This window comes from Chiloscyllium plagiosum, unplaced genomic scaffold (genome assembly GCF_037043375.1).
Source record: "Chiloscyllium plagiosum isolate Xiang-an unplaced genomic scaffold, Cpla_swu_hap1 HiC_scaffold_7, whole genome shotgun sequence".
Taxonomy (NCBI): Eukaryota; Metazoa; Chordata; class Chondrichthyes; order Orectolobiformes; family Hemiscylliidae; genus Chiloscyllium; species Chiloscyllium plagiosum.
Window position 1 is genome coordinate 3499178 of NW_028270145.1, and position 27338 is coordinate 3526515.

Genomic DNA, 27338 nt, shown 5'->3' on the forward strand with positions numbered 1-27338 from the left:
TGAGGAGGAAGTGAGGTCTGCAGATGCTGGAGATCAGGGCTGAAAATGTGTTGCTGGAACAGCGCAGCAGGTCAGGCAGCATCCAGGGAACAGGAGAATTGACGCTTCGGGCATAAGCCCTTCTTCAGGAATGAGGAAACTGTGTCCAGCAGGCTAAGATAAAAAGTAGGGAGGAGGGACTTGGGGGAGGGGCGTTGGGAATGCGATAGGTGGAAAGAGGTCAAGGTGAGGGTGATAGGTCAGACTGGGGTGGGGGCGGAGAGGTCAGGAAGAAGATTGCAGGTTAGGAAGGCGGTGCTGAGTTCGATTGGATTTGACTGAGACAAGGTGGGGGGAGGGGAAATGAGGAAACTGGTGAAATCCGAGTTCATCCCTTGTGGTTGGAGGCTTCCGAGGCGGAAGATGAGGCGCTCTTCCTCCAACCGTTGTGTTGTTGTGGTCTGGCGATGGAGAAGTCCAAAGACCTGCATATCCTTGGTGGAGTGGAGGGGGAGTGGTGTTTTTGGCCACGTTGGGGGGGGGAAATTGCGGTCCTTGAAAAAGGAGGCCATCTGGGTTGTACATCTTTGGAACTGGTCCTCCTGGGAGCAGATGCGGCGGAGACGAAGGAATTGGGAGAATGGGATGGCGTTTTTACAGGGGGCAGGGTGGGAGGAGGTGTAGTCCAGGTAGCTGTGGGAGTCGGTCGGTTTGTGGTGTAGTCCAGGTAGCTGTGGGAGTCGGTCGGTTTGTGGTGTAGTTCAGGTAGCTGTAATCAGCACGGACATCTACTCCATCCTCGACCTTTCTATTTCTATCTCAGGCGACCGAATCAGCACGGACATCTACTACAAACAGACCGGCTCCCACAGCTACCTGGACTACACCGCCTCCCACCTGTCCCCTGTAAAAATGCCATCCCATTCTCCCAATTCCTTCGTCTCTACTGCATCTGCTCCCAGGAGGACCAGTTCCAAAAACGTACAACCCAGATGGCCTCCTTTTTCAAGGACCGCAATTTCCCCCCCGACGTGGCCATAAAGACCACTCCCTCCGTGACTCCCTCGTCAGATCCACACCCCCCACCAACCCAACCTCCACTCCTGGCACCTTCCCCTGCAACCGCAGGAGGTACAAGACTTGCGCCCGCACCTCCCCCCTCACCTCCCTCCAAGGCCCCAAAGGAAACTTCCATATCCGCCACAAATTCACCTGCACCTCCACACACATCATCTATTGCGTCCTCTGCACCCGATGTGGCCTCTATATTGGGGAGACAGGCCGCCTACTTGCGGAGCGTTTCAGAGAACACCTCTGGGACACCCGGACCAACCAACCCAACCACCCTGTGGCTCAACACTTCAACTCCCCCTCCCACTCCACCAAGGATATGCAGGTCTTTGGACTCCTCCATCTCCAGACCACAACAACACGACGGTTGGAGGAAGAGAGCCTCATCTTCCGCCTCGGAAGCCTCCAACCACAAGGGATGAACTCGGATTTCACCAGTTTCCTCATTTCCCCTCCCCCCACCTTGTCTCAGTCAAATCCATCGAACTCAGCACCGCCTTCCTAACCTGCAATCTTCTTCCCGACCTCTCCGCCCCCACCCCAGTCTGACCTATCACCCTCACCTTGACCTCTTTCCACCTATCGCATTCCCGACACCCCTCCCCCAAGTCCCTCCTCCCTACCTTTTATCTTAGCCTGCTGGACACAGTTTCCTCATTCCTGAAGAAGGGCTTATGCCCGAAGCGTCGATTCTCCTGTTCCTTGGATGCTGCCTGACCTGCTGTGCTTTTCCAGCAACACATTTTCAGCTGCCATTTATTTTCTCCATGCTTGCAAGTCTTTGGCATCATAAATGCTCACAGCAAAGGGACTTTACAAATAGAAATTTGCAATCAAAAAATTCTAAAATACTTTATTGCTTACAAAATGTTCCAATGCGGCATTTGGTTTATAAAACCTAATTTCCAATCGTAATTTAAAAAGAATAAACTCGAGAAGCAATAATTTCCAATAACTTTCACTAGATGGCGCATATACTCCAGAATAAGACTTTACCAGTCTCTATTTCTCCCTCATCTCACGACAGGCGTGTGATCCATATATATCGCAGTGTGCTGAAGATAATCTAACTTCACATATTAAAAGTCTAATATTAACGACAGAAATTAAAATTACTTTGGTCTTTTTAAGAACATGTTGCACATGTTGTGCCATATTACAGTGTCTTGCATTTCTTCTTGCATTATAGTATCTAGTAAATGGTACAGGCAATGAGACTTCAAATGTTTTATTTCTTGAATTGAACTTTCTAGAAGATGCGAGTAATCATGGTAAATAGATTTTGGAAATGTGCTTAAAATAAATCTGTTTATCTCTCAATAGAAGAGTGAATAAAAGAGGTGGAATCCATACAGTGTGAACTCTGATGAAACAGGATCGCGACCGTCATGAAACCTGACATTACACTACTTTGAGTTTGCATAGCAAATCAGTTGCTTGAAGGAAACAGGATTCGAGGATAGCAATTGTTTGTGCTATTCAACCTTATATCCTAACATACTGTTTATGCAGGACATTTCCATTTTAAGTTATGAACTCTGGTACGTTATTCATATTTGGTAATGAAATCTTCTTGACAAATCAAAAGGAATCTAAACTTTCTGAGGATTATCTAATGCTGCATTATTTAAACACTTGTTCCATTGGGGATGAGGTATGCATGGTTCAGCACAAAACCAAACATAACCTCAGAAAAAGGATATTTAAAATTTCAAATTATCAGGAGTACTATTTTCTTAATGCTAAGTTCGGTGCTAAATATTTTATCCTCTCTTGTAGACCTTCCTTTTTTCTTAAGGTATATTTAACACAGGTAGTACTCACCTTCTTGGCATTGTGACCAGAACTCAAGCATAAATGCTGATAAGCAGTATAATTGTGAGGGAGCACGATAATGGAGCTAGGCCTGTCCCACCTGTATCCACATGACAATTGCTGATTTGTTTTGTTGAAAGGCCTCTCCCAAAATCACAACCTGTTCTCTTTCCAGACACTGATAGGATTACTACATTTTCCCCTCTGTCTTGTGTCCTCCAATGGGATGAGCAAGTTACCACCTTAATCATGAAACTGACTCAGACATTGCATTCATACCATATTCTCACCTAATTGAGGAAATACTTTACTTTTTAAAAATCAGATATGCACATGATTTAAAATCCACCCAAATTTGATTAAAATGTTATTTTAAAAAAAATATATTCAGTGTATTACTGAATACAATTGTAGTGAGCCAGCTGGACTGCATAGTATATGATTTCTCTGACTAGGGCTGTTAATCTGATCCAGCCAGGGAGCCCTGACTGACAGATATAACCAGGATGTCAGAGATTCTGACACACTGTTCACTGATTCTGAAGATGTCAGTTATCACCAATAACATTTAAAGTATGTTCAATTTGTTTCAATTGACACATCATTTGCTGGGGAGTTATTTTTCAGAGCACACACATTTAAAAGGAGTCCAAAAGTGACTGTATCAGTTCTAGCCTTACCCATACACTGTTTAAGAAGGGTGGTAAGGACAAGCCAGGGAACTATAGACCAGTGAGCCTGTCGTCAGTGGTGGGCAAGTTGTTGGAGGGAATCCTGAGGGACAGGATGTACATGTATTTGGAAAGGCAAAGACTGGTTAGGGATAGTCAACATGGCTTTGTGTGTAGGAAATCATGTCTCGCAAACTTGAGCTTTTTGAAGAAGTAACAAAGAGGATTGGTGAGGGCAGAGCCGTAGGTATGATCTATATGGACTTCTGTAAGGTGTTCGACAAGATTCCCCATGGGAGACTGATTAGCAAGGTTAGATCTCACGAAATACAGGGAGAACTAGCCATTTGGATACAGAACTGGCTCAAAGGTAGAAGACAGAGGGTGGTGGTGGAGGGTTGTTTCTCAGACTGGAGGCCTGTGACCAGTGGAGTGCCACAAGGATCGGTGCTGGGTCCACTACTTTTCGTCATTTAGATGAATGATTTGGATGCGAGCATAAGAGGTACAGTTAGTAAGTTTGCAGATGACACCAAAATTGGAGGTGTAGTGGACAGCGAAGAAGGTTACCTCAGATTACAACAGGATCTTGACCAGATGGGCCAATGGGCAGAGAAGTGGCAGATGGAGTTTAATTCAGATAAATGCGAGGTGCTGTATTTTGGGAAAGCAAATCTTAGCAGGACTTATACACTTAATGGTAAGGTCCTCGGGAGTGTTGCTGGACAAAGAAACCTTGGAATGCAGGTTCATAGCTCCTTGAAAGTGGAGTCGCAGGTAGGTAGGATGTGAAGAAGGCATTTGGTATGCTTTCCTTTATTGGTCAGAGTATTGAGTACAGGGGTTGGGAGGTCATGATGCAGCTGTGCAGGACATTGGTTGGGCCACTGTTGGAATATTGCGTGAAAATCTGGTCTCCTTCCTATCAGTAAGATGTTGTGAAACTTGAAAGGGTTCAGAAAAGATTTACAAAGATGTTGCCAGAGTTGGAGGATTTGAGCTGTAGGGAGAGGCTGAACAGGCTGGGGCTGTTTTCCCTGGAGCGTTGGAGGCTGAGGGGTGACCTTATAGAGGTTTACAAAATTATGAGGGGCATGGATAGGATAAATAGACAAAGTCTTTTCCCTGGGGTCGGAGTCCAGAACTAGAGGACATAGGTTTAGGGTGAGAGGGGAAAGATATAAAAGAGACCTAAGAGGCAACTTTTTCACGCAGAGGATGGTATGTGTATGGAATGAGCTGCCAGAGGAAGTGGTGGAGACTGGTACAATTGCAAATTTAAGAGGCATTTGGATGGGTATATGAATAGGAAGGGTTTGGGAGGGTGGGTGCTAGCAGGTGGGACTAGATTGGGTTGGGATATCTGGTCGGCTGAAGGTTCTGTTTCCATGCTGTACATCTCTACGATTCTATGACTCTATATTCCAAGTACCTGAACAATTTACAAGGGGTCAGTTAACTCTGGTGGCTAGACAGCTAGAGTGTGGTACAGAATAATATCAACAGCATAGGTTCAATTCACAGACCTTCTGTGGGAGTTCATAGTGGCTTATTTCCCTGCCTTACCCCTCGCTGGATGTAAAGCAGATTCAATACACTCCTCTCCCTGCTGGATCTGATTTTCCCCTGCCCACTGCAGACTACACTCCATACTCCATCAGTTCCCTGGCTCCCTACTTTCAGGGCACTCTATTGTCCTAGCACCCTAACACTACACTCACATACTTATATCAAGCACTCCTCATTATCTTTCTCTAATGGAGAGAGGTGCCAGCATTCCTTTGTGGTTTATGGCTAATTACCTATCACCTGAGCAGTTTGTGGTGTCACTATTCCAACTGAAACTACATCATATGTATTTAGGACACATTGGAATGTATGATTTGCATTAAATCTGCTGCTAGGGAGGTGCTGATATCGATGGGGTACTTGCAAACGCAGCCTCCTAATTATAAATGATGCCTAGATGTTCCAATGGCCGAGTAGTTGTTCCTGCAGCATTGATGGGAGTTGCACACCAGGACCTGCAGCATTCCCAATATATCAGTCTTCCAGGGGTTTGCCCAGGAAATATGAAATTTTGATGAACAATTCCCCTGCACTTGGATCCTTCTGATAATACCATCGAAAACAAAGACTTCAGAGGGTTTTGTTGATGGTAAGTTAATAGTTTGCAGAAGATTAAAAATGTAGTCTAATTCCTGCTTAATGATTGCACTGCACCACCCTCCCATTCCAAGTAGCTATTCATCCCCTACTATATCTCTCCAAGAATGCTTAACACCCTTCTGTCGCCCCAGACCCTGATCTGACACCTCTCTCCTCTCGGAACTGAAATTAAACGCCATTCTACCTCACACCTCCCCTGTCCCACTCTCCCAGGGATCTAATACATCCCTCTTCCAAGATCTAACCACTCCCCCTTCCCCAGGAGCTTGATACCGTAACTGACCCCCACTCTCCCAACAGGAATCCAAAACCACCTCTGCAACCTCCCCCACCCCAACCCCAACCCCCTCCCCTTCCCCCACCCACACACACACAAAACCCAGGATCTGACTCCCACCCTAGTGGTGCAGCCAAGTGCTTTTTCCCTGCCAGATCCAATTGTCTTTACTTTAAACACTCTATCACTTACTTGGCAACATACCCAGCTGACTCCCACTTGGCACTCTGCTGACCTAGCACTGTAATACCGTACACATCTTACATAGTTATCCTTCCACAGTAGCTTTACACTGGCTGTCTGAACTGCTGGACATTTAAATCGCAGATTATGACAACTATTGCTGTGAAAGAAAGTAGACTCAGTTTGATTTCTACTAACTATCCTGCACTACAAGGGATCAGTTGGATTTCAGGTATGCCCTACATTTCTGAAGAAGACATGATCAAAATGCCTTAACAGAAGAGAGTGGAAAAGAGAGACAATTGGACTGTGTGATTGCTACTCCTGGGAAAATCCAGCTCAGGATTACATGATGATCTTGCCTGAAAGCTTTAAGAAAATATTAGTTGTCCTGTTTTTCAGTTATTTCCAAGAGTGAATGGACTTTGCATGTTCGCTTTAAGCGAAATGTATTTACTTGCACCATTCATTGAGGTGAGTGTCATTGATAATTTCTCTGTGCACATGTGGCATTGCTGAGACGCATTGCTAACTGGGGTCAAATCTGGTAAAGCTCCAGCATTTTCATTGCAATGGGCCAATTTCAGTTTTAATGAGCACCATGCTGAATAACAAAGGCACAATTCAAAACATAAGGTCAGCACAGCTAATGGAATGGATTCTGCTGATCTGCACATTTACTGACAAGTGGTCTGGTTTGTATATATGATAGCTTCAAATTCTATAAACCACTGAATAGTATCTTCCCCATATTACTTAGTAAAAAGTTAGAAAGTACAGAGGTGAAATTTAAAAAAAAAGAATTTAAGAAAGCAAAGCTAGACATGTGAATATATTGGCTGTAAAATCAAGGAATACCCAACTATGTTTCAGCAAACAGAAACAGCACAAAAATTAAATAGGGCGAAGAAGAGAACACAAAGGCAACTTGTTTGTGGAGGTGCAAAATATGGGCATTTCTTTATAAATGAATACTATGTGTCTGTTTTCACAAAAGACTGGGATGACTAAGGCATTGTAATTAAGGAAGCAGAATATGAAAATTGATTGGAATACATATAGTGAGGGAGATTACATTAAAGCGTTTAGCATTTTTAAATGTGATAAGAGGACAGAATGAGATGTTTCATAGACTGTTAAGGGAAGCAAACGTAGAAATAATAAGGCTTGAACCAACATTTTTCAATCTTCTGCAGCTATAGTTATGGTGCCAAGAGGACTGGAGGATAATTAACATTATTTTAAAAGGAGCAAAGTTTAGAGAGAATAATTACAGGCCTGACAGCCAAAGTCAAGGGTGGGCAAATTATTGGAAATAATTCTGAGAGATTATTTAAAACATCATTTATAGAGAACGGTCAGTGCGGATATGTGAAGTGAAGGTTATATCTAATCAACCTACTTGTTTTTTTGTGGATCTGAGATTGAAGTTTGATGAAGGCAGCACATTTTGTGCAGATTACATGTATTTTAGCAAGGCTTTTGACAAAAAGGAACAGGACAGACTGGTCATTGAATTAAGAATTCATGGGGTCCAAGAGAAAATTCAGGTTGCAAGTTTGCTCGCTGAGCTGGCAGGTTTGTTTTCAGATGTTTTGTCACCATGCTAGGTAACGTCATTAGTGAGCCTTTGGTGAAGCACTGGTGTTCTGTCCCACTTTCTATTTGTGTGTCTTGGTCTGTTAGTGTGGGTTCTATCATTTCCAGTTCTTTTTCTTAGAGGTTGGTAAATGGGGTCTAAATCAATGTATTTATTGATGGAGTTTGAATACCAGGCCTCTCGGAATTCCTGTGCATGTCTCTGTTTAGCCTGTCCTTGGATGGATGTGTTGTCCCAGTAGAAGTGGTGTTCTTCTTCGTCTGTATGTAAGGATATTAGTGATAGCGGGCCATGTCTTTTGGTGGCTAGTTGGTGTACATGTATCTTGGTGGCTAGTTTTCTGCCTATCTGTCCGACGTAGTGTTTGTTACAGTCCTTGCAGGGTATTTTGTAAATGACATTCATTTTGCTGGTTGTTGGAACAGGGGTCCTTTAGGTTCATCACTGGCATTCAAACCAGAGCTCCATCAATAAACACATTGATTTGGACCCCATTTACCAACCTCTGAGAAAAAGAACCAGAAATGATATCACCCACCTTAGGAGACCAAGACAGATAAATAGAAGGTAGTTCAGAACACCAGCACTTAACCAGAGGCTCACTGATGATGTTACCTAGCATGGTGATGAAATGTCTGAAAATGAACCTGCAGCTCAGCAAGCACACTTACATCCAGAAGCTTAACCTGAGCTACTAATCTTCTCAAAAATCGCATGCAAAAGAAAATGCATCCAAAATTAGCTTAGTGGTTGAAAGTAGAGGTTAATGATCAGTGGATGTTTTGTCCCTGGAATGCTGTTTCAATGGTGTTACGAGACTTCATTTTTAAGTCCTTTGTGATTTATGGTAGGTATCAACAATTTAGACTTAACTGTAGAGGGTATGATTAAGAGGTTTGAAGATTGGCCACATGGTTGTTAGTGAGGAGGATAGCTATAAACTTCATGAAGATACCAAAGCACTTAACACATGGTCAGAAAGCATCAAATGGAGTTCAATTCAGAGAAGTGTGAGGTCATACTTTTGGATAAGAAAAGGGAAGTGTGCAATAAATGGTAAGATTCTGAGAAATGTAAAGGAATAGGGAGATTTTGGGAGTTTGTGTCTACAGATCTTTGAAGGTAACAGGAGAGGTATATAAAATAGTTCAGCAGGTATGCAGGATTTTTCCTTTTATCGCCTGAGGCCTGGGGTAAAAGAGCATTAGAGAATTTTCTTCTCCTTAAAACGCATGGACTGCAGAGGTTCAAGAATGAACTGCTACCTCCTTTTCAAGGGTAGTTAGGGATGCTGATAAACACTGGCCCAGCTAGCGATTCCCACGTGTGAACAAAAAAAAATGATAACTTCTTAAAATACTGATTAGGCTGCAGCTGCATATGGGCTATTGTACTGTCCACCATGTTACAGGAAAGGTATGACACTGTCAGAAATGGTATGGGGAGAATGAGAAGACTGTTGCTAGGAACGGAGGATTTTGACAACAAGGTAAATTTGAATAAGCTGGGCTTCTTCTTTGGGTGAGAGAAGGCTGAAGAAAGATTTAGTTGAAGTGTATACAATTACATTGGGATTTCAATAGAATGTATAGGAAAGATCTGTAGATTTAGCAGAGTGGTCAAGCGTGAGTGTGGGGGGGGGGGGGGGGTGTTAGATTGTAATTGATAAAGTAATTGGTGAAAGAATTATAGTTGAGAAGTTTTTTTTCACCCAGAAAATCTTGAACTCACCACCTGCAAGGGTGCTGGAGACAGAAATTCTCCTTGTATTTAAAAAGATGTTTGGACAAGTGAGGTGCCATGTGCAACCTACAGGATTACAGTCCGACTGTTGTAGGTGGAATTAACTTAGATAGTTCTTGAATGACAAGCACAGGCTTAATGTGTAAAATGCCTCTTCTGTGATTTACCTTTCTGTATTTCCAAGAGTATTTTATTAATTAAAATTTGAAGTGTACCAGTTTAAACAATTCAATGTTCTACAACTGCAGAATACATCTCAGAACTTTCTATATATTTTCCTTCAAATATTATGACGCAGTAGGATTTCACAATCAATTTCCCAAGAAATTCCAGGCTACATCGATGTGGAAATCAGATAACTTAATTGGAGGCCAAAGGAGTTTCTTACAAATATTGCTTTTGGACACTGCATGATTTTGCAGCTCCCTAATATTCCTTTAGCCCAGTGAACCAATTGGTCTCTTTCTCTCCTTTATTTGCAAATCCCAGCCAGGTTGATGACACTGATGTGACAACTGACCTTCTTCCAGTTAGTAGATGGAAAACGAGAAAAACAGAGTTGTTCCCAGCTTCATTTTCCTGCATTGTCAAGTTCAGAGTGAGCTGTGATGCACTTCAGGAGTAAACTGCCTACTGACATTTACTGTGAAGACTCAGAAATAGAGAAAATATTGGAAAGCACCTCGTATTTCAGAAACCTCTCTGGAAGAAAGGAGACAAAAGGGAAAAATTGACCTAAAAAATGATTTCCAATGTGCTGGTGAATGTACATTTGTTTAAGTATAGAAAAAGATAAGTTTATATAATGCTATTCAGCAAAGTGCTTTAAAACTAAACAAGCATATTTGAAAAGTGTAGCCACTGGTGTTGCAATAGAAGAATAGCACAGGAAATTTGTGCACAGCAAGATCTCACAAGTAGCTTTGTCAATAACAGCCAGATTATTTGTTCAAAGATAGTAAATGTGCAATCAATTTTGGCCAGGACGCCAAGGATAAAATTCCTACTCCTCTTCGGTACAATACAATGGAATCAGAGAGAAGAAGAGGTTTCAGATCAATGGGTCAGATATTCTGATCATAGATGGAAAAACCCTATTTCTATCCCTGCTTGCATTAAAATTTACCCAAAGAACTTTTGATGGTTTCTGCACTGGAGATTTTTGGACATAGGGTTTCTCTTACAGGAAGAATCAATGAATCCAGCAGTGAAAAAAAAATCTTCATAGAAACCACATCATCATTTGGAGCAGTCAATGTGCTGGGCTCAATCATTGAAATGCCCACTAGCACAGCCACTTTGACAGCTCCTCTGAAAAGGTAAATGTGGGTTTGGATGTCAGTTGGCTGAGAGGTTAGGGTGCCAGGTAAGTGGAGTGCCAGGAGTAGATAGTGATGAGGGGGGAGCGCACTGGAATGGTAGCCTTGTATGGGAGTGGCAGAGTTGTTGAGTCCAGCAACTGGGCAATGCTATAGTTTAGAGGCACGGGGTGCTCGTTCAGCAGAATGGGGTTGGGGAGGTAAGGCTGGGGAGTTGTAAGGAGCTGGGAGTAGTGGGGGGGGGGGTGAGGCTGGATTTGTAAGGAGCTGGGAATGGCATAGTTGGGGGGGGGAAGGTTGCACAGTGAGTTAAGCATTCAGTTGAGTAATTACTCAGGAGTTTGAATCGTCCAACTTTTCCTGGGTAACTATTAGCGTCACTGGGTTGGAACCCTCTGCATTCTTTGCCTTTAATGGACTCTTTCCCAAATGCAGGAACATAGCCGATCAGAAAATTCAATTTCCCGCTCAATTCCCACAGTCGGACATTACACAGTCCAGTGCGCAGCTCCAGGCTGCAGTCCTCCACCGGCCATCTGCAATACCTCGGGCACAACAGGGTCCTCCCGAGGACTGCACCTCTGACAGCGCAGCATTCCCTGTCAATCCGCATTGAGGTTGTTTTGTGTGCATCTTAGTCACAGCCGACGCGAACTCTGAGAATTCACCCACACGGAAAATAGTGGGGGAAATCCCAGGTCTGGTGTTTCTTCTGCCGTCCCCGTTCACTGCAGTGGCAAAAAAGCATAAATACCGTTATAAATCCAAAAGGGATTTCTGCCACTTACATTGGCAGCGTGGGATTGTGGATCTCTCGAGCCTCATGTCCCGATTATATCTTGACCAGTGACACCCTGCTCCCTTTCACTCTGTAGCCCCCTTTGTCTCTGTCTCTCTTTGCCCCCAGCGATAGTAGGCTGCCCTCACCTGGAGCATGGTGCTGGAGCAGGAGGCGGAGAGAGCAACAGCAGAAGGTGATTAGCATGGAGGCTGAGAGAGACACACCCCGCCCGAGGCTGGGACTGACATACACACACAGAGAGAGAGAGAGAGGAGCAGGCTTTACTGGGTCTGGGGATAGTTAGACAGGGAGAGGGCTGAGCAGCGGGAGCAACGCTAGCCTTTGTCCTCTTAGAGCGTGTCCACAAAGGATTCGGGGTTACACACGGCTTCGTACACAAGGTAACGTGCTTTTTCTTTCTCTCAATACAAAGAAAGCCGGGTTCGAGAGGGGGAAACCCGATCAGGAACTTTTGAAAATGTAGCGGGGTTTTGGAATCTCGGCGATGAAACCGAATTGGGGGGGGGGGGGGGGACGGTGAAGCCGCGTGTTCAAAGCGAACATTCACCGGAGAAGTGTCTCATACTGTCCGCCCAAATTAACGTAAGCCCTGGGATAAAACGAGCTGACCCGGCTGCACAGATGTTCCTTAAAACAAAACGGTCCCCTTGACCCAAACAAAGGCAAACGAGTAACTTCACAAATACAGAAATACTGCCGTAAGTCAGAAGCACAGCATGCTAGAGGAAGAGCAGCTCTCTGATTTATCTGGAGTGTGTGAGGTGGAGTTTGGGATTCTCTCGGTGTTAGTGTCTTTGCACTGGCGGTGTAGGAGCGTGGCACTATCTTTCTCTTGTTGCTGCGTGTTGTCTTCGGACCAGGAGACGGACACCCGAGGTCCGTTCTCACACCGTTCATTCAAAAGGCAGTCAGCATTTTGCGTGAGAGCTCCAGTTAACTCTCCACTATTGTGAAATCTCTCAAGTCCTTAGTGAAAGGGGGGTAACCCGTGTCCGCGCCATGTAGTAATCTGATTCAGATGTGATTGAAACCAGATGGATGATTCCTGGTCTCCCTCCCTCTTCTCTTTCTCTTCCCTTCTCTGATGTCTGCGGTATTGGGTAGTCATCCTGTCGTTCATCCTGTCTAGCTTTCACTTATTTTGTTTTCCCACACTCTGCTGACTCGTGGTTTGCCCATTATCCCCAAACGCGTCCGTTTCTACCCGATTCCGCCTCCACGGAGTGGTTCAGGGCTATCACCCTGTCCCAGCTCCGTGGCTGGGTTTTATCTTCTGTGAATAATACCCTGGCATTGCAACATGAACAGGCGACACCCTACCTGGCTTCCTAGCAGCCACTCTGAATAGTGCAGCCAGCGTGTTTTAAGAAGTTTTGTGTGGCTGTATAATCAGTACACTAAGCCTTCGACGTTTCTCTGACTTTTTGCTCTTTAAACCGAAGTTCGCAAGGATATAAAAGGAAGTAACCCCCACCCCTCAAACGAGACGTGTTGTTGGAACGCCTGACACGGAAGTACAGTGATTGCATTGTAAAGTCCTAGGCAGCAGGTAAAGGTCAGAGGGTGACGCCTGGTTAACTCCCACATGCTATGTACTGTTAACGGTGGAAGTGTCCAGGGAAGTGATAGACAATCCTGAATACAGAAACAGTTCTTGGGTTTCTGCAAATTAGTTATATGTTTGATAACAGTGTAAGTTCTCTGGAAAGTGCCACTCCCTGTGTGTATGTTGAATCAGCAAAATGCTTTGCTCAGTCAATATAAGGGGGCAAAGTAGCTACATCCCAGAAAGCAAATGAAGTAGGATAGAACTGGAGCCAATCTTTATGCACTTTACAAGCATTTACAGATTTATGCATCAGAAGCAAGCACCCCCGAACTTGAACACAGTTTCACTTTCTATTTATAGAGGCAGGGTGAATCTCCAGCTAATATGCATCACCTGCACACAACTGAAAGCATTTAATATGCTTCTGGTTGTTACTATTTTTTATTTACTCATGGGACATGAACATCGCTTGCTGCTCAGCATTTTATTGCCCATCCATAGTTGTCTTTGAGAAGGTGATGAGCTGCCTTCTCGAACCACTGCAATCCATTTGGTGTAAATAGACCCACAATGCCATTAGGGAGGGAATTCCAGAATTTTGACACGAACACTGAGGGAACAGAGAGATATTTCCAGGTCACATTGGTAATTGGTTTGAAGGGGGACTTGCAAATGGTGTTCCCATGTATCTGTTGCCCTTGTCCCTCATGCTGGAAGTGGGCATATGTATGGAATGTGCTGTCTGAGCATCTTTGGTGAATTTCTGCAGTGCATCTTGAAGGGAATATACGTTGCTGCTACTGAGCATTGGTGGTGGGGGTAGTGGGTTTGTTTGTTGATGTGATGCCAATCAAGTGGCTGCTTTGTTCAGGATGGTGTCAAGCTTCTTGACTGTTGGAGCTGCACATATTCAGGCAAATGAGGAGTATTCCATCACACTCCTGACTGTGCTGTGTAGATGATGGTCAGGCTTTGGGTAGTCAGGAGGTGAGTTACTTGCCACAGTATTCCTAGCTTCTGATCTGCTCTTGTAGTCACTGTTTATGTGACAAGTCCAGTTGAGTTTCTGGCCAATGGTAACCCCAAGGATGTTGATAGTGGCAGATTCGATGGTAACACTATTGAATGTCAAGGGAAGGTGATTAGATTGTCTCTTATTAGAGATGGTTATTGCCTGGTATTTGTGTGGCGTGAATGTTATCTGCTGTTTGTCACCTCAAGCATGGAGATTGGACAGATCATGTTTCATTTGAAGATGGAGTGCTTCAGTATCTGAGGAGTTATGAATGGTGTTGAATGTTGTGCAATCATTGGCAAACATCCCAACTTCTGACCTTATGATGGAGGAAAGGTCATTGAAGCAGCTGAAGATGATTGGGTTGACGACAGTAGCCTAAGGGACTCCTGCAGCAATGTCCTGGAGCGTAGATGACTGACCTCCAACAATCACAACCATCTTCCCATGTGCCAGTGTGTGATTCTAACTAGCAGAGAATTTGCCCGATACCCATTGATTCCAGTTTTGCTAGGGCTCCCTGATGTCACACTCAGTTGAAAGCAGCCTTGATGTGAAGGGCTGTCACTCTCACTTCACCTCTGGAAATCAGCTCTTTTATCCATGCTTGAACCAAGGCTGTAAATAACTGAGTGGCCCTGGTGAAGAACAAACTGAATGTCACTGAGAAGGTTATTGTGAGCAGGTGCTGCTTGATAGAGCTGTTGATACTTTCCGTCCCTTTATGGATGATCAATAGTAGAACTGATGGGGCAGTAATAGGCCAGGTTGGATCGTCCTGCGTTTTATGTTTAGCACATACTTGGGCAATTTTCCACATTGTAGGGGAAATACCAGTGTTGTAACTGTACTGGAAGAGCTTGGCTAGGGGAGCAGCAAGTTCTCGATCACAAGTTTCTGTACTATTGCTAGAATGTTGTCAGACCCCTTAGCCCTTCCAGTGCTTTCAACTGCTTCCTAATATCACATGGATTGAATTGGCTGAATATTGTTATCTGTAACGCTGAGGACCACTGGAAGAGGCCAAAATGGATCATCCACTCGGCACTTTTAGCTGAAGATTGTTGTGAATGCTTCAGCCTTGTCTTTTGTACTAATGCATTGGGGATCTTCTATCACTGAGGATGGGGATATCTGTGGAGCCCCCTCCTCAGGTGAGTTTTATAAATTGTTGATTCATGCCTAGATGTGGCAGGACTGCAGAGTTTAGATCTGATCTGTTGGTTGTGGGATTGCTTAGCCCTGTCAATCGCTTGCTGCTGATGCTTTTTGGTACAAGTAATCCTGTTTGATAGTTTCACTAGGTTGGCACTTCATCGACAAACTTTGCTTTTGACTTTTAAAAGGAGGTATGAATCACAACTAACTAAAAAAAAAAAGAATTATTTGTAGATGATTCCGTCCTAATGAAAATAAATAGAATTGAGATTTTTCCTCTGACCAACATTGTTAAAACAGTGTAGTAGGTCATTGTCACATTGATGTTTATTGGAGTTTGTAGTGTACAGCTTCATCCTACACTTCTGATAAAAGCATGGTTGAGGTGAGAGTTGCTGTTTTGGAGAATGATGTGTGACCCTGCATTTCATTCTCGATAGCGGAGTACTTTGGTCCACCATTTATGTATCCATGTACCATGGCAGGAGTACTTCTACTATAGAGCATTGACATTTATTTCTTGACATTTCAAAATTTTTCCAAATGTTGAATACATTGAATATATTTGTTAACCTCATCATCATTTCCTGTTCTGATGCACACATTTCTCTGTCCCATAAGTCATAATCAGGCAACAATGAATGATTCCAGCAACTTATTCCCAGACATCCGTCACAGGTTTACTGTTAGATGTTGGTAGGATTCAGTAGTAGCCCTGGTGACTCACCAGTGTGTCTTTACATGACTCTGGAGAAACAGCTGGTGTGCATTTGTCAATTCTTCCTGAAGTTATTTCTGAGATTTGGAGCTCATTATGTGGGAAGTTAGAACATAAACATTGTATCATACCACACTGTGACACAATGGGATAGCAGCATTTATGAGGTGCTTTCATATATGAGACCAAATGTAATGTTGTTAATCTTGTGTGTATATTCCTTTATCAAGTATTTTCTTAACACTGGATCAGTGCCTAATGCATATTCTGTGTTGCCAAACTATCTGTGTAGATGTACCACATTAATTTCTTCACTATTTTCTCACTGGGATTGGCAGAGGTCATGTTTGCATGATCTAAAAGTAAATCAACTTTGTGATTCGTATCTTTTCTTCAACTGGAAAGCAAAATTTATGGATAAGTGATCATGAGCAAAAATGTAGGGATAATCACCTGATCTAAAAGGAATCTCTACAATTTTAAAATAATTTCTAAACTAGAAATTATCCTTTTGAGAATGGAGAGGAAGGCACCATCTCTTTGTAATGAAGTTGGCTTCAAGATGAGACCTGTCAATAGGAGTTTGGAACTGAGTTGATCCCAATCCAAAGAAGGGAATTATTAGCTCATTTGTTTGGCTCACTGATGTCACAATGAGAGTTAGATCGATTGCTGTTTGGATTCTTTCAAGTTGACAGTCTGTCACCATGATAATTGATTAGCCGCAGGATGTTAGCTGGTTAAACTCCAACACCAGTTAAATGTATTCTTAGATGGATGGAGCACGCTTTCTGTAACTGGAAAATTATTAATGCTAGCACATGGACATTGCAGTAGCTTTTCTTGGAGACAGTTGAGCACGATGTTGGTTTTTCTCTTGCTGAGACCAAATAAAGTTACAAATGAAATAGCTGATCGACATAGTCTTTTGCTTTGGCAAACACACACATAGTATACATTCATACTCCTTAAAGATAAAATGGTAATGGAACAAAATTCATATGCTGCTGAACAATGCAAGAAATATGTTTTCAATTATAATGAAATGATTTTGCAATTTGTGCAATTATAATTCAGGTAGTTTTACAGAACAACGTACCCATAGACGCTGTGATTAGAAATGGTTTTTAATGGGATGCTTCTCCAGAGTGCAAGCACTGTTCAGTAACTGAAATGGATTCATTGTTCCATTACACCAGTGACTTGAACAATGCTAAACATAAATTTTGCAGTCTAATGGGTGATTGTTACTGCTGAGTTTTAATGTGCCCTGTAGCTTAAATAGTCTATTGGTGCATGTAATATGCTACTGAGTCTGAGTACATGCCTTGTTGGTGTACCACAGGAACAATTATACATATGTTATAATAGATTCTTCTGTTTCTAAAGATAACAAAGGCACTGCAACTGTTGAGCAATAATTACTGAAATATAATGACTTTCAGTATTGGAGAAAACCTGCACAGGTAATCAGTTTGAAATGGAATGTCTCCAGAGAAAACTGTTTAGTACCAAATTGTATTGGTTCACTTCCTGTACAAATTCACATTAAGCATCTGGTTGAGGACATGATTAAAGATCAGATAAGCATAAATTGAAATGTTCAGTTGTTTCAGAGGGCAGAAACAATCCTGTGATACTTGGTTCAGGGGTTGCAGAATATTGTCTTTGGAGTGTAGCCAGCTCATGTTGAATAGTGGAGTTGTATGAATGTTTGCAGTTTTACTTGATTACTTTGGGGAATTGGAGAGTAGTTATGTAGAACCTTTCTTCAGAACATTAACTGGGTGGAACTTATGATTGAGATTGTATGTGACCTGGCTTGATTGATCTTTTCCTATATTATGTTCTAAATTTGTTTTGTAGCCACCTGAACCATCATATGTTTGTGTATTTTGTTTCAAAACTCCTATAAGGTTAGTTAACTTGTTGCTACTGAGAGATACATATTAAGCACAGCAAAGTGTGAGCTGTTGAATAGTGGTGCTCAGTTTTGCCTGCAATTTCTTGTGTTGTGCTCCTAATCACTTTGCTGCCGTAATTAGCTAGATGGTCTTTTGCAATATTATCTCTTTTTTGCTGGTTATATCTTTTTCATTGACAGCTGACATGACTGGTGTTGACAAGTATGAAAGAAAGATCTTGCACTCTTTCAATTTGGAAGTGGTGTGCATCACAGGAAGGATACCACAAAACGAATGTTGTGTAATATTGAAGAAGGGTTAATCTTAAAAATGTAAACAGAAATACACACAAGTTCCACTTGCATCTATAAAAGAGTAGCCACATGTTAATGTTTTGGGTGTAGACTCCTTCATCAGAACTGGAAACTGAGTTCTTAAATTGAGTTAGACAAAAGGGTGGATGGTGTTAGTGGTGGTTATCTAAGATTATCTTAGTCGATAGTTGAAAGACACTGAAAAAGCAAATGCGTGTGAAATAAATAAGGTGTTGAAACATCATTAAGTTGGTGAAATGAAATAAAAATAACCTTCATGCAAGACTTCTGAAGTAAAACCGAAAATGCTACAAGCATATAGCAGACTTGTGAACAGACAAAATGGGGAATGACAGGCAACATCCTGATGGCTGTCCATCCTTACTGCCAGGATATAGAACATAGAACATCAAAGTACAGCACAGCACAGGCCCTTCGGCCCACGGTGTTGTGCCAAGGATTATTCCTAATCTAAAATAAATTAACCTAGCCTAAGCACCCCTCAATTCACTGCTGTCCATGTGCATGTCCAGCAGTCACTTAAATGTCCCTAATGACTCTACTTCCACCACTACCGCTGGCAACGTATTCCATGCATTCACAATTTTCTGCTTAAAGAACCTACATCTGACGTCTTCTCTATACTTCCCTCGTAATATCTTAAAACTATGACCCCTCGTGCCAGTCAATCCTGCCCTGGGGAAAAGTCTCTGTCTATTGACTCTATCCATGCCTCTGATTACCTTGTACACCTCGATCAGGTCACCTCTCTTCCTCCTTCTCTCCAGAGAGAAAAGTCCAAGCTTAGTCAACCTCTCCTTGTAAGACAGGCCCTCCAGTCCAGGCAGCATCCTGGTAATCCTTTGCACCCTCTCCAAAGCCTCTGTATCTTTCCTATAGGACAAGCAGAACTAGACACAATATTCTAAGTGTGGTCTCACCAGGGTCTTGTAGAGCTGCAGCAAAACCTCACGGCTCTTAAACACGATCCCCCTGTTAATGAAAGCCAAAACACCATATGCTTTCTTAACAACCCTATCCACTTGGATGGCAACTTTGAGGGATCTATGCACTTGAACACCAAGATCCCTTTGTTCCTCCACACTGCCAAGAATCCTGACTTTAATCCTATATTCAGCATTCAAATTTGACCTTCCAAAATGCATTTATCCAGGTTGAACTTCATCTGCCATTTCTCAGCCCAGCTCTGCATTCTGTCTATGTTGCGCTGCAGCCTGCAATAGCCCTCAATACTATCTACGGCACCTCCAACCTTTGCGTTATTGGCAAATTTACTAACCCAACCCTCAACATCCTCATCCAAGTCATTTATAAAAACTACAAAGAGCAGAGGCCCAAGAACAGAGCCCTGTGGGACACCATGCACCACTGACTTCCAGGTAGAATACTTCCCATCTACAACCACTCTCTGCATTCTGTCAGCCAACCAATTCTGAATCCAGACAGCCAACTCTCCCTGTATCCCATTCCTCTTGACTTTGTGAATGAGCCTACCATGGGGAACCTTACCAAATGCCTTGCTCAAGTCCAGATACACCACACCCACTGCTTGACCTTCGTCGACCTGTCTCGTCGCCACCTCAAAGAACTCAGTAAGATTTGTGAGGCATGACCTGCCCCTCACAAAGCCATGCTGACTGCCTTTAATCATGCTATGCTTTTCCAAATAGTCACAAATCCTATCCCTCAGAATTCTATCCAAAATCTTGCTGACCACAGACGTAAGACTGAGTAGTTTGTAATTGCCAGGGATTTCCCTATTCCCCTTCTTGAAAAGAGGAACAACATTTGCCTCCCTCCAATCCTCTGGTTTGACTACTGTGGCGAGTGAGGAAGCAAAGACCTTCGCCAGCAGCTTAGCAACCTCCTTTCTCACTTCCTGGAGCAACCTAGGATAAATCTAGCCTGGCCTTGTGGTCTTATCAATCTTAATGTTTTCCAAAATTTCCAACACATCAGCTTCTTGAATCTTGATCTGTTCAAGCCTGTTTCCCAGCTCCTCAAAGTTCTTATTCACAACAAGGTCCCTTTGCTTAGTGAAAACCAAAGCAAAAAACTCATTTGGCGCTTTCCCTATCTGCTCAGACTCCACGCACAAGCTCTCTACTCTGATCATTCTCTTATTCCTCATGTACAAGTAAAATGCCTTATATGTTCTGATGAAGATTATGCACCCTCAAAGCCACCTAGTTCGATGCTATTGTTATGATTCAGCTGCTGGTAATACTGGACAAGTTAGGTCTCAGACTGAAACCTGGTTTGATAGTTGACAAGTTTTACATTTGGAGTTTGGTTACTTTGGTCAGTCATTGAACACCTTCACAGAGTCCAAGTGGATAGTCGAAATACAAGTGTTTTTTACACCAAAAAGGCGAAAAGAAGCAAAAGTATTTTAATATAAATTGCAAAAAGAAAAATATCCGAAACTCTTCTCAGCAATTTTCTTTACACCCATTCATCTCCAGTGAAGTATCAGTCCTATCTTAACTCCTTTAACTTCTGACTCAATTGACTCTTTCTAGACCATCTCTTTGGACAGTTGAGCTAGTTTTAAGATTTCTTTGATGGTCTGGATACTACTTTCCAATTCTGGAGATTTCTACTAAGTCTCTCGGCCTGCTGACTTCCATGAATTAAACCTTCATAGTCTGGTGACTTCGAAAGAAACTGACCACTGAGGTTGGCTTCTCCTGTTCTGAACTCCACCTACTACTGGCTCTTTACCATTGTTTCTATATCATAAAACACAGCTATGTCAATACTCAGCAATTAACTTTTGGATTTTTCGTTTAAAAAGAAGTCATCTTCACAACTGAAAGTCAATATTTTTCCTCTAATTCCAATTCAAGTTCCAAACTAATTACAATAGACCACAAATTCAAATCTCAACATTCTTCCAATAATTTGGAGCACCATTACTTCAGGAAGATTACTTTAGTTATGGTCTGAGTTGCTAAAGTCAGTATTTAGATCAGAATGATTGCAAGATGAGCCATTCTAGTTCATTTATGTTGACATAAGTTGAACTTGATGGGAAAGTGTTTGGAAGTCATGCTGTGAGTTTCATGCTTGGCTTACAACTTGTGTGGTGTCCCCTGCTGGAAGTGACCATAGCATAAAATGGGCTGTCCAAGAACTGAAATATAAAACTGGAAATTGACGTAGAAAACTACAGGAAGGTCAAGCTTGCACTTGTGGACAGAAAGCAAGTATTCAGAAAAGAGTTGAGGTTGTGGTCCATCGGTTATTAAAGTCAGAAATGCACTAATATAGAGTGGAAACTGTTGACTACAGCCCTCTGAAGTAAGTGTCAGAGCAATGCAGTCCATTACTGATATTTCATACCAACCAGGCACATCATTGCTGTGGAATGCTGTGAATTTTGCATTTAAATGTCAGAGCACAGTGCATTCTCTAATGTGTGTGGAGTGTTTGTGCATGGTTGCAGAAATATATTACTTAACACAATGTGAAATTAAGCAATGTCCTTACTTTTGAATTGTACTTTTATTTAAAATATTGGAAGGCATGTGTCAAATTCATATTTGAAAAATTATGTTTGTATGTTGGAAATTATTGCCATAGGTCTATTCATTTAAAATGATTTGTGATTTAACTAGTGAGTGTATAGCTATGACTGTATAGCTACTTGGGTTTCTTTCTTTGATCCTTTTCAAATTTCTACTGCAGAGTACCTAGCATTATTATGATGTTGAACTAACAGTTAAAATATGTTTATAGCATTAATTTTTTACCTGGTACTTCACATGTATTAACAACTGGAAAATGAAGACATGTTTTACACTCGATGGAAATTAAGTTACGGCACAGTAGACTGATTGGTAAGGTTAGATTACATGGGATTCAGGGAGAGCCAGCCAGTTGCGTACAAAATTAGCTTGATGGCAGGAGACTGGTGGTTGAAGGTTTGTTTTTCAGACTGGAGACCTGAAACCACTGGTGCTGCTGCAAGGATTGGTGCTGGGTCCATTGTTGTTTGTCATTTATAGAAACAATTTGGATGAGAATATAGGGGGCATCATTAGAAAGTTTGTTTGGATGACACCTAAATTGGTGATGTAGTGGACAGTGAAGAAAGTTATTTAAGAGTGAAATGGGATCTTGATCAACTGGGCCAGTGGGCCAAGCAATGGCAGATGGAGTTGAATTCAGATAAATGCGAAGTGTTGCATTTTGATAAGGCAAACCAGGACCACACTTACACAGTTAATGGTAAGACCCTAGGGAATCTTGTTGAACAGAGACCAGGAGTGTAGGTACACAGTTCCTTGAAAGTGGAGTCGCAGGTAGAAAGGGTGGAGGGGAAGGGGTTTGGCACGTTTGCTGTCATCAGGCAGAGGATTGAGTACAAGAGTTGGGACATCATGATAAAGCTGTACAAGATATTGGCAAGGCTACATTTAGAGTACAGTGTACAATTTTGGTTGCCCTACTCTAGGAAGGATGTTATTAAACTGGAAAGGGTGCAGAAAAGATTTACGAGTATTTTACTGAGACTAGAAGATTTGAATTATAAGGACTGGCTGGGACTTTTTGCCCTGGAGCTCAGGAGGTTGAAGCGTGGCCTTTTATTGAGTTTTATAAAATCATGGGGCATAGATACGGTGAATTGCCAAGGTCTTTTCCCCATGGTCAGGGAATCCAAAACTTGAGGGCATAGGTTTAAGGCGAGAGGTGAAAGATTTAAAAAGAATATGAAGGGTAACTACTTCATGCAGAAGGTGGTGCATTTGTGAAACAAGCTGTCAGAGGAAGTTGTAGAGGCAGGTACAATTATAACACTTAAAAGACATTTGGACAGGTACTTGGGTAAGAAAGGTTTAGAGGGATATTGATCAGACACAGGCAAATGGGACTTGTGAAGTTTTGGAAGCCTGATCAGCATGGATGAGTTGGGCCAAAGAACCTGCTTCCCGACTGTATGATTGTCTGATTCTGTGACCTGAAGAATACACCCAACAAAGAAATGTCACTGTATTTTGCATTATCCTTTAATTATCTCCGTAATTCAGAAACCTGTTGCTCAAATAATTTGGCATGGTTGTAAGGATAAATTGGGTGAACTTTAAGAAGCACCAAAAGATTTTTGCAATGTTGTTTGTGTGTAGATTTAGGTCTTGGTGCAAGGTTTATACTGCAGTATAAATAATCTGATTATGCCTGCCAGTTTATTTTATGCAATAACTTTACTGAATCATATCACATAACTAAATTTAGCATGACTGAAGAGAATAATATTGCACTATTGATTCAGAAAGCTATAGCTGCTCTCGCATGTATTATGCAATAGATAAAGCAATAGGGAATTTCATTTACGTTCAGTTATGTGTATATTTCACTCAATCTACCATAGTAGAAGCATTTTGTACTAGTATTTCTGCTTCTCTGTAAATGTTTTCTTTTTCTCAGTTATTTACTTGAATGGAAAATGTGTTTATTGCTAGATTTGCACATTGGATTTGTATTCTTTCATATGGCATGGGCATCACTCAGGTAGGTCTGTTTCTTGAGCAGGACAGGCAGCATCCGAGGAGCAGGAGAATCGACGTTTCGAGCATAAGCCCTTCTTCAGGAATGAGGCTAGTGTGCCAAGTGGGCTGAGATAAAATGTAGGGGGGGGAGGGAATTTGGGAATGGGCGCTAGGAATACGATAGGTGGAAGGAGGTGAGGGTGATAGGCCGGAGAGGGAGTGGGGGCGGAGAGGTCAGGAAGAAGATTGCAGGTCAAGAAGGCGGTGCTGAATCCGGGGATTGGGACTGAGATAAGGTGGAGGGAGGAGAAATGAGAACGCTGGAGAAATCTACATTCATCCCGTGTGGTTGGAGGGTTCCTAGGCGGAAGATGAGGCGCTCTTCCTCCAGGCGTCGTGTGGTCAGGGTCTGGCGATGGAGGAGGCCAAGGACCTGCATGCCTTTGGCGGAGTGGGAGGGGGAGTTAGTTTTCAGCCACGGGGCGGTTGGGTTGGTTGGTGCGGGTGTCCCAGAGGTGTTCCCTGAAACGTTCCGCAAGTAGGCGGCCTGTCTCCCCGGATTCAGCACCGCCCTCTTGACCTGCAATCATCTTCCTGACCTCTCCGCCCCCACCCCCTCTCCGGCCTATCACCCTCACCCTCACCTCCTTCCACCTATTGTATTCCCAGCGCCCTTCCCCCCTACCTTTTATCTCAGCCCGCTTGGCACACCAGCCTCATTCCTGAAGAAGGTCTTATGCCCGTAACATCGATTCTCCTGCTCCTCGGATGCTGCCTGTCCTGCTGTGTTTTTCCAGCACCACATTTTTCAACTCTGGTCTCCAGCATCTGCAGTCCTCACTTTCTCCAAGGACTGTTTCTTGCCCACACTTGGGTCTCCAATAAACAGCATTTTAACAGATAGTTGCTTTGCGTCGAGTGTCTGAATCCAGCACCAAAAGAAATTGAAACCCATGCTGTCATGAAAACATCAATCATCTCAGCACCAGAATGAGCTCCTCCAGTATCCTTGTTTCAGAATTTCATTCATTTCTGATATAAAGTTTTTCAAGTACTTGATAATAGTTATACCTTGCAGCTATTAATTATACCTTTTCTGCTTAGTTGTAATGGGCAAAGTGTATCCACAAGGGCATGGTTAAATCTGTAAGAGCTTTGTGTTTCACAGACAAACGTGCACTATATTCCAAGAGGTGTTATAACTTCCAAGTTTCTTTACTGCCTCAGTTTATGCCGAGTTACTGTAGTACAGCAGAGCTCATGGGCTTGTTTGTAAGAGCAGTTGTGCAAAAAGAATCTCCTGCTGGCATTTCAGTCATTACATTGCTGACTTTGTTGGTGATTTTGTTATTTTGAATTGCCTAACTTTTTAATGGCTGTGATTTTTTTTTCTCTCTCAGCAGCTTGTTCATTGTGACTTGGTCATGTGGGTTATGGAAGTCATGTGAATAGGCAGTTAAGGTTTCGGCTGCACGTTTTGGCAAAGTGAGAACAGCTTCAGCAAAATTTTAACCAAAGTTTGTCTTTGTGATAAATTCCACTTTTAGCTGCCTCACTAACTCAATAAGGAAGAAAAGTTGTAATGCCAAAGTAACAAACTTCTTTCTGTGATTCAAAAGATTTTTGTGATAATTTTGGTTCTAGAGGTTGGATTTTAAAAAAAATGCTATTTGCAAACTTTTGTCCAGTGGTTGAGAAAACTTGTTCAGTCAATCGGATAAATTAATTAATCAATATGGTTCGTTATAAGCGAAAGAAATGTTAGTCATTCTTCATGCTGATTGTAATTTTGGTATATACGGTGTCATTTGGAGTATGCTTTCTGAAATGCATTGTTCTAGGTGCAATGTTTATTGCTCTAGACCTGTGCAACTCTAATATGCATGTCATAGAATCATAAAGATGTACAGCACGGAAACAGACCCTTTGGTCCCACTTGTCCATGCTTACCAGATATGCCAACCCATCTAGTCCCACCTGGCCCATATCCCTCCAAACCCTTCCTATTCATATACCCATCCAAATGCCTCTTAAATGTTGCAATTGTACTCGCCTCCACCACTTCCTCTCGCAGCTCATTCCACATACCACCCTCTGCGTGAAAAAGTTGACCCTTAGGTCTCTCTTATATCTTTCCCCTCTCACCGTAAACCTATGCCCTCCAGTTCTGGACATAGCCCACCCCAGGGAAAAGATTTGTCTATTTATCCTATCCATGTCCCTCATGATTTTATAAACCTCTATAAGGTCACCCCTCAGCCTCTGATGCTCCAGGGAAAACAGCCTTAGCTTATTCAACCTTTCCCTATAGCTCAAATCCTCCAACCCTGGCAACATCCTTGTAAGTCTATTTATAAAGGTGCAACAACGTAATATCTTGCCACCTTCAATATGAGCATTTAAACATGCCAATTGTGTTCATGATATGCCTTAAGCTGATTGTGAGAAACATAGTAGTTCGTACTTACTACCAATCTGCAACTAGCCTGAAAATAAAATCTTGATATTGGCTCAGTGGTTAGCACTGCTGCCTCACAGCACCAGGGACCCAGGTTCAATTCCAGCCTCAGGTGACTGTCTGTGTGGAATTTTCAAATTCTGCCCAGGTCTGCATGGGTTTCCTCTTGATGCACTGGTTTCCTCCCACAGTTCAAGGATGTGTAGCTTAGGTGGTTTGGCCATGCTAAATTGTTCATAGTGTCCAGAGATGTGTAGGTTAGGTGGATTATTCATGGAAAATGCAGGGTTACAAAAGTAGGGCAGAGGAGTGAATCTGGGTGAGATGTTCTTGGGAGAATCAGTGTGGACTTGTGCTGAACGGCCTGTTTCCACATTGTAGGGATTCTACGAAGCTGCAAATCTGTGATAAGCGATTACCAATGAGAGTCTGTACTCATATAGTGATTGGGAATGATTATACTTTTGTTTGGCTTTCTGAGCTTGATAAATAATTGAAGATATGAGTACTTTGTAAGTTTCTTTTCAAAACCAAAGTGAAACAATAACTGTAGCCATATTGAGAACAATCTCTCTTGAAGCTTTCCAAGCTGCAAATTAGTGTGATCCTTAGAAGGTAGGTATAGAAATGGGTCATATGGCCCTTCATGCTTGTTCCACTATTCAATGAGGTCATGGCTGATCTTCTGCTTTAATTCTGCTATACCCCTAAGTTGCTAAATCTCTGTTTGTTTGAAGAGTTGATGTATATAATGGTGTCAGACCTCCCAATGCCAGAAGAATGCTGATTACTAGAAAACAACTGTTTTATGGGTGTAAAAATACATCTTTAAGTCTAACTTTTTATTTTATTTCAGAGAAAAATGCCAAAATCAGAGGTGAAAACGTCTCTCCTAGACAACATGATAGGGGTGGGAGACAGTGTGCTTTTAGAACCCCTCACTGAAGACACATTCTTAGAAAATCTCAAGAATCGCTTTGACCACAGCGAAATATATGTAAGTACTATTAAAATATATTCAGCAGGGAATAACCATCTATGTCTTACAAATGTCTAGATAAGGTATGTCTGCTAAACACT

The 27338-nt window shown here is 42.4% G+C and overlaps 1 protein-coding gene across 3 annotated transcripts in view; it reads left to right on the plus strand.

Moving 5' to 3' along the window:
• Window positions 1-11853: 11853 nt before the first annotated feature.
• The window catches only part of myo1b (myosin IB), a 275282-nt gene continuing 259797 nt past the window's right edge, over window positions 11854-27338 (plus strand). For all 3 annotated transcript variants that reach the window (XM_043692880.2, XM_043692882.2, XM_043692884.2), the window contains exons 1-2: window positions 11854-12009; window positions 27115-27255. In XM_043692880.2, coding sequence (XP_043548815.2) covers window positions 27121-27255 — 135 coding nt within the window. In that variant the 5' untranslated portion in view covers window positions 11854-12009; window positions 27115-27120. The remainder of the gene's footprint in view (window positions 12010-27114; window positions 27256-27338) is intronic.